Genomic DNA, 7,903 nt, shown 5'->3' with positions numbered 1-7,903 from the left:
AGAGCCATGGAGAGAAAATATCTAGGAGTGAAACCATGTTTCATTTTTCCTCTATTATTTGTATCAACACTTAGGAAGGCACTAGTATCAATATCACATGACACCTTTCAGCTTGGTGACTATAAAATCTTAAGATTCAACAGTCAATGGAAAATTCAACCATGTTGAGAACTTAAATGCCTAACAGGCACAAAATTTTGAATTTGCACCCCACTAATAATAACCTAAGGCCATGAGTCTCCTCAACCCCTTCATTGTTCAGTTGATTCAGAATTCTTGCAGGCTTTGTAGAGGCGCTTCACTTATTCAGACTATGCACAACATTCAAATTTTCTATCTCCAGTCGATGAATCTTCAAAAAGGCAGGAAAAGAATGTGCAATAGTGAGATTCGATGGTCCCACTTTGTACATCAAGCCCCATTCATGCATAAAAATTCCCCCCACTTAAAACTTTCCCACAAGAAATTTGCAGCAGCGTGTGCAAAGGAAGTGGCTGAAGTCAGAATCAAAGACATGAAAAATTCAAATTCAAGAAGATATGATGAGTGAGAACATGGGTATGGTAGCTAATATGTCCCATAACAATTAGGAGTTTTTATTGCATAAAAAGGTGAACAAAATTGAACTTAGAAAAAATTTTGCGCTCATCTATAAGGCAACTCTAGTATAAGGCATAGGGAATAGATCAGAAAAGTTAAACTGTTCAACATCGAGTCTTCTTGACATGTGATATTACTAAACAAAACAAGGGAAGCTGCGACGCAGCGAGTCCCTGCGTCAAGTTGAGCCTGCCTGAAAATTCGGAATAAATGTTTACCCAGTTGCTGGAACATCCGAAGTAGGAACAGCAGGTCTTACCATAGTCATTGTGTGAAAAGACTCTTAGAGAACTCTTGCTTGGCATGTCCCACAATCTCACTGTCTTGTCCATCGATGATGAAAGTAAATACTGCCCACAACCATATTCAGGAGCTTAGCCACATGTTCAAAAAAAAACCTCTTGCTCAGGGACTAGCTTTCAATGTTTTCTTTCATCTAATCACACAAAAAAAAACAATGATAATTGTACCCATAAAAGTTTAATCAAATTTTGTGCTAGAAAATCATATGTACATCCACACAGTCATCTAAATGATTTAAGTAGGCCTAAATGACTCCATATTCCAGAGCCAATGTTTGGAGCCTGATGAAATTCCATTGGCTCAACCCCTTGTTTGCCATGGGATACAAGAAGACTTTAGAGGTTGATGACGTACCAAATGTTGCAGGCAAGGATACTGCTGAAGAGTCATATCGAGGACTTGAAACCAACTGGTGCTGCCAAAAGGTCGAGACAAATATACAGAACCCATCAATGCTAAAGGCCATTCTGTCATCTGTTTGGAAGGGAATGATAATCAATGCTTTGTTTGCAGCCATATTTAGCTGTGCAACATATATAGGTCCATATCTGATAAACTTGTTCGTAGAGTACTTGGGAGGAACAGAGCATTTTTCCTATGAAGGCTATGTGCTGGCCTCTGTTTTCTTTGGTGCAAAGACCAATGTCCCCAATAGTCATGTTAAACTGTACATTGCACCTTGCTAACAAACAAATGGGGATAATTGCACCAAAGATAATTTTCTCAAACTTCAGCTGCATAATCACTCGTGTACTGAATTCTCTGATACTTCTTTGACAGATGGAGTTTTGATAAGTTGGCTATAATTGCCCTTTTCTTTGAAGAGCTGAGCATGGTGATGTTTGCAATAAAGCCTGCCCTCAATTGCAATATAGTTCGAGGGACTGATAACACAACCACCATGCATACACTTGAAGCATGCCTTGTGGTATCCCACACCTTCCACAGAAACCTGCAATACAAAAGAGCATGTCCAACCAGACAGTTTATTAATCCTGAGTTGAGATTTTACAGTCAGAAACTCCTTTGTTGACCATTTGACAAAAAACCCATAACTATGAACATAATGAAGACATGCTGACGACTGAACCAAAAGTGTCTTTCTCTATGCTTCAAGCAGGAAATACTTTTGAGATTCAGTATCATCTTTACTTTAACTTAATACCAGGCAAGGTTGCCCAATCTAATCCTAAAGGTGGACAAGGTAACATTGAAAAATAATGACCTTTTCAATGGGATAAACTGTATTTCCACAAGCAAGGCATTTCTCTTGTGTGCCAGAAAACAAAGCAGAGACCCTGTTGGGTGTCTTAATCTGCACATACCAGAAGTTATTTATAAATGGAAACAGTTAATGCAGAGCAGGAAACAACCTTCTGAATTAAAGCAATCCGATTTTGAGACTACCTAAAAATCTGATTTTGTGACTATCTAGATTTACATCTAATCATAAAGATGCTCTTGCAGATTTCAATAACCAAATGTAGAACCCTTTACACTTGTAAGGGGACAGCCAAGCAAATGTTGTTGATAATAGGTTCTGCCCTCAAAATAAAATTGCAATTATAATGACAGGACCATAAAGCGATATTGTCTAAGAACAAAACAATAACATGATTATAAGTTATACATGTATATTTGAATAGAAATATGTACCAACTCTGAATGTCTTTTACAACATTCTTTATGCTGATAAAAACAGTACAGCATCTCCATGCCTGTCTACATAGTCACAACCTTGTAACTTCTCACTGTAAGTTGACAAGAGATGTATTATACTTTGATACCTACATGATCATAAGTTATTGCAGGTTAAGAGCTTGCCAAGAGATATAGAGTAATACTGTACCTCACCATCATTCAACTTCTCATTTTTCACAGCTTTGGGAGTTCCTACAAGAAGTTGAGGAAATATTAGATCAATGGCAAATTCTCTCATTAGGCTAGGCAGAGGACCCTCACTCTAGACATGAAATAAATAAATTTTAGCCAAATGCATTTAGGCAAACATAAACCTCTACTTACCTTCAAAACTTTTGTCAAGACTTCCAGTCCTCTTAAAGAGCTGATCGAAGTGAGGTTTGCAGTACAGCACCCCTTCAAAAGAAGAATAGTTGCTGAGCTGATAAACCACAAATGATGAGTTAGTATAATGATTGAGGGATATACTTAAGCACGTGGAAAGAAATTGAAAATACATATTTGCGGTCTCGTCATGAGGGAAAGAACCAATACCAAAGAAAGTAAAAAAAAGCTCAGCCAAACCATTTCAACTATTGTTTATGCTATGTTGCATCTGCAACTGATACAGCAATCGGAGCCCTGTAACTACCAATTGGCAGTGGCACATATAGCCATGAACTACCAGATCAAACCCACTACTGTATTTCCACAAGCAAGGCATTTCTCTTGTGTGCCAGAAAACAAAGCAAAGACCCTGTTGGGTGTTAATGCAGAGCAGGAAACAACCTTCTGAATTAAAGAAATCCGATTTTGAGACTACCTAAAAATCTGATTTTGTGACTATCTAGATTTACATCTAATCATAAAGATGCTCTTGCAGATTTCATTACTGCGCTTCACACTTTCAATAACCAAATGTAGAACCCTTTACACTTGTAAGGCGACAGCCAAGCAAATGTTGTTGATAATAGGTTCTGCCCTCAAAATAAAATTGCAGTTATAATGACGGGACCATAAAGCGATATTGTCTAAGAACAGAACAATAACATGATTATAAGTTATACATGTATATTTGAATAGAAATATGTACCAACTCTGAATGTCTTTTACAACATTCTTTATGCTGATAAAAACAGTACAGCATCTCCATGCCTGTCTACATAGTCATAACCTTGTAACTTCTCACTGTAAGCTGACAAGAGATGTATTATACTTTGATACCTACATGATCATAAGTTATTGCAGGTTAAGAGCTTGCCAAGAGATATAGAGTAATACTGTACCTCACCATCATTCAACTTCTCATTTTTCACAGCTTTGGGAGTTCCTACAAGAAGTTGAGGAAATATTAGATCAATGGCAAATTCTCTCATTAGGCTAGGCAGAGGACCCTCACTCCAGACATGAAATAAATAAATTTTAGCCAAATGCATTTAGGCAAACATAAACCTCTACTTACCTTCAAAACTTTTGTCAAGACTTCCAGTCCTCTTAAAGAGCTGATCGAAGCGAGGTTTGCAGTACAACACCCCTTCAAAAGAAGAATAGTTGCTGAGCTGATAAACCACAAATGATGAGTTAGTATAATGATTGAGGGATATACTTGAGCACCTGGAAAGAAATTGAAAATACATATTTGCGGTCTCGTCGTGAGGGAAAGAACCAATACCAAAGAAAGTAAAAAAAAAGCTCAGCCAAACCATTTCAACTATTGTTTATGCTATGTTGCATCTGCAACTGATACAGCAATCGGAGCCCTGTAACTACCAATTGGCAGTGGCACATATAGCCATGAACTACCAGATCAAAACCACTCCTACAGAGCTAAAGAAGAAATATTTTATGCCCGATGAAGACCATGGATTTAGATGAATTGCAAATTCCCTTGATCTTATGAGAGATGAGTAAACCAAAGATATCAGACAGAGTCTAGGCCATAGAGTTAACCCGTGGTTTGAGCAGCATTCAAATTTCATGTATACCCTAAAATGCATCCATATTTCTTCACATGGTGGTTTTAAATACACTACATCTGAACAATGTTCTCAGCACTGTTAAAGGCTAGCAAACCCTCTTCTTGCTTTATGTTCACCCCAGAATTGGAAAATACCTCAAAATGATCAATGGTTACCATGCTACTTTCTGAAAATACAAGCAATGGGGGATAATGACACCGCAGAGCATATGCTAGACCCAGAAAAAGACTGAACCCATGAGGACGGGCAATGGCCACCACATGCGAATACGGTTTTAGGAGGCAGCTTATCTCCCAAAAAACATGGTCGAACCATTGAGGGCACCGGTTGGGATTCCAGATTTTTTTCAAAAATTAAAATGCTGAACATACATAATCTAAATCATACTAATCTTAATAACTTGCAAAGATTTAATCAGTTAGTTGCAGTTACATAAAGGGACAGATAGTTAATCCGCTTCGAAACACAAAGACCCATTACTGAAAATTAGAGAATTAGCGACACCCACCAACCAGATTATAGATGAAAATGCCATATCTAAACAAAGACCCAGAACCAAAGTTTGGTGCCAATTACCTTGATCTCTCGAAAAGGAATGAGACAGAGGTGAAGAGTGAATCAATGGGGCAGAACCCTGGTAAGCTCTCAACTATACCAGCTCTCAACTAAGAAACGACAATGCAACATGAAATTTCAAATTTAAATAAAAATAAGAAAACCAATCGATGTCAATAAAAATAAAAATGAAAGTCGAAACTTTTATCCACCTTGTGGGCCCTACGTGACCGCCATGTGCCTAACACCTCTCTCCCTAGCATACACATGCAAGCTCTACAGAAGGCCACCTAAGGTTGCATCAGGTTAACAGCTGTGATCAGGGAAATTGAAACCTGAAACCCGAGCAACAAGATTGAAACTAGTGTAACCTCTGTAATCAGGCTAACATCTGTGATCAGGGATATTGAAACCTGAAACGCGAGCAGTTGTAAAAGCCCTCACAGGTTCGGGCCTCTGTAGCTGACGTGAGGCAGAACAGTGATGAAAAGGAAGGGAATTGTGGCTCCTATGTCAGCAGATCCTGAGCAAAGAAGGAGCTAAAGGATAAGCAAACGAAGACTGCATCTGTGATCAGGGATATTGAAACCTGAAACGCGAGCAGTTGTAAAAGCCCTCACAGGTTCGGGCCTCTGTAGCTGACGTGAGGCAGAACAGTGAAGAAAAGGAAGGGAATTGTGGCTCCTATGTCAGCAGATCCTGAGCAAAGAAGGAGCTAAAGGATAAGCAAACGAAGACTGATCAAATGCGGTAAGAAAGAAAGCTCTAATCACTTCATTCACAGGCCCTTCACTTCCAGGTACAGGGGGAATAATAAAAAAAGAAATCTAAGAAGCTTTCCGAGTAGGGGGATTTGGGCTCGAGGAAGGAAGAAAGGAGAAACCTTATTCTTGTTTCTGCTGTTCCCGACGCCCCTCTCTTCCAATAGTTATTGTACCTGCCACGCTTCTTCTTGTCATGGTTCTCGATCGATAACGCCATGCTTTTGGTCTTGGTCTGGTTTCCGCCACGCGTCTTTGGAAGAAGAAAATACAAAAAATAACAAGTTTCCGTCTAGAATGCAGAAAATGAAGGCCAATGTGACAGCAAATTCTATCCATCCAGGCATTGTAAGGACCAGAATTACTAGAGACCGCGACGGACTTCTCACAGGTAACAGTAGTATGTTTAAATGTTTATTCCTTGTAAAAAAATTGTAAATTTGAGCGGTTATGGAAAACGTAGCTCAAGATTAAGGTTCTCATGGTTCTCGATCGATAACGCCATGCTTTTGGTCTTGGTCTGGTTTCCGCCACGCGTCTTTGGAAGAAGAAAATACAAAAAATAACAAGTTTCCGTCTAGAATGCAGAAAATGAAGGCCAATGTGACAGCAAATTCTATCCATCCAGGCATTGTAAGGACCAGAATTACTAGAGACCGCGACGGACTTCTCACAGGTAACAGTAGTATGTTTAAATGTTTATTCCTTGTAAAAAAATTGTAAATTTGAGCGGTTATGGAAAACGTAGCTCAAGATTAAGGTTACCTCGAGTCTCAACGCAAGCTCTTTTGTGTGTAGAATATTTGCCAGTTTAGATTGAGCATATGCGCGCTTTCGGAGCTGTCTGATGCAGCAACTTCTGGTTCTGCTCGTCCCAGTCCTGCTACTGATAAACAGGAATACAGCTGCGCTGCATCATCCAAGCAGATCAAGCAAAAGCAAGGAAGCAGAAGAACCACCGGTTTCTTGTGCAACGTTAGAAGCAGATACTTCATTGCAGTCTGCAAAGTATTTTCCTGATATGGCTTTCAAATTCGGATGAACTGCAACATAGCAGGTTGTAGATGCCGCCTGTTACAGATATTGATTTATGTAGCACAAACGAGAGACGCAGTAGATTTCACAAGGATCTGTGCAGAAGCTGTGGAGTACTGGATGGGCTTCATAGCTGTGGCCACGGACGAAGATGAACAGAACAGTTTCAATATGAACAGAACAGTTTCAATATTAGTTTGCCACCTGTATCCCATGCATAACCATGGCACTTGTTTTATTTTTTGTATATCTATGAGATCACGAATTAATGTTAACATTAAAACAACCCCTTGACGGTTAGCCGGAATGCAGCAGGCGTGTAATACGAATTTAAGCTATGGTCGGGCCTCTTCCGCCTCGGGAAGAGGCCAAATAAGATGGCAAAAGTTAAGTTAGAAACAAAACTTTGGTTATTCGGCACAGCGCGTTAATCCAGCGTTTGAAAACTTTGTAATAACCAGCGTATAACAGAGATGGCAGGGGTGAAGTAATGCTAACTAGGGGTCATATCGATTACTATAGTCCCTGCCGGATGCCAGATGGCAGGGACTAATAAAATGAACGAGACTCAACCTCCTTTTTGAAGCTTCTCCATGAATAATTATTAACACAACCTTTTGCAGTGTGTTTTTTAAGAAATCATGGAATTTGAACCCAAAAAATGCCTAGAGATTTCTTCATCCGAGGGTTGTAAAAGGAGATTTGGGAATTTAACCGAAATAAGGGCAAGGATAAATACGTGATTGGGTGATTGGGCCATTCTACGGTTCTGTGCCACAAAAAAGGATTTCAGTCGATCTTGTCTTCGATAGTTTGTAAAAGAAAACAAAAAACTCCTTTGGCACAAAAACAAACTCGTATCTCCTTTAACTAATATATGAAACCACAAAAATCTACACATATATTAATGTATTGTATATGTATTTCGTATATAATATAATACCACATACAAATAAAAATCCCATTTAATTTTAACTTTCTTGTAATCTA

At 39.0% G+C, this 7,903-nt stretch overlaps 1 protein-coding gene and 1 long non-coding RNA gene across 4 annotated transcripts; one reads left to right on the top strand and one right to left on the bottom strand.

The window, feature by feature from the left end:
* Positions 1-1,548: 1,548 nt before the first annotated feature.
* On the bottom strand, positions 1,549-3,974 carry LOC149169497 (LIM domain-containing protein WLIM1-like). Of its 3 annotated transcripts, none has more exons than XM_089428710.1 (5): positions 3,870-3,974; positions 2,929-3,025; positions 2,753-2,796; positions 2,129-2,218; positions 1,549-1,855 (listed from the first exon to the last, which is right to left on the bottom strand). In XM_089428710.1, the coding sequence occupies exons 1-5, from the start codon at positions 3,957-3,959 to the stop codon at positions 1,646-1,648; spliced, it is 531 nt and encodes a 176-aa protein (XP_089284836.1). In that variant the 5' UTR covers positions 3,960-3,974; the 3' UTR covers positions 1,549-1,645. The 3 variants fall into 3 exon arrangements, with proteins under 3 accessions (XP_089284836.1, XP_089284837.1, XP_089284838.1); XM_089428711.1 differs by lacking the exon at positions 3,870-3,974 and adding an exon at positions 3,677-3,751; XM_089428712.1 differs by lacking the exon at positions 3,870-3,974 and adding an exon at positions 3,139-3,268.
* Positions 3,975-6,370: 2,396 nt separating this feature from the next.
* Positions 6,371-7,004, top strand: LOC149169496 (uncharacterized). The gene is made up of 2 exons (XR_016259390.1): positions 6,371-6,554; positions 6,677-7,004. It is a non-coding gene; the product is annotated as an uncharacterized LOC149169496 (long non-coding RNA).
* Positions 7,005-7,903: the final 899 nt, after the last annotated feature.

Source organism: Pinus tabuliformis, chromosome 4_2 (genome assembly GCF_031772625.1).
Source record: "Pinus tabuliformis cultivar Carrire ecotype Pingquan chromosome 4_2, CPIR1, whole genome shotgun sequence".
NCBI lineage: Eukaryota > Viridiplantae > Streptophyta > Pinopsida > Pinales > Pinaceae > Pinus > Pinus tabuliformis.
This window is presented reverse-complemented; position numbering and strand designations above follow the sequence as displayed.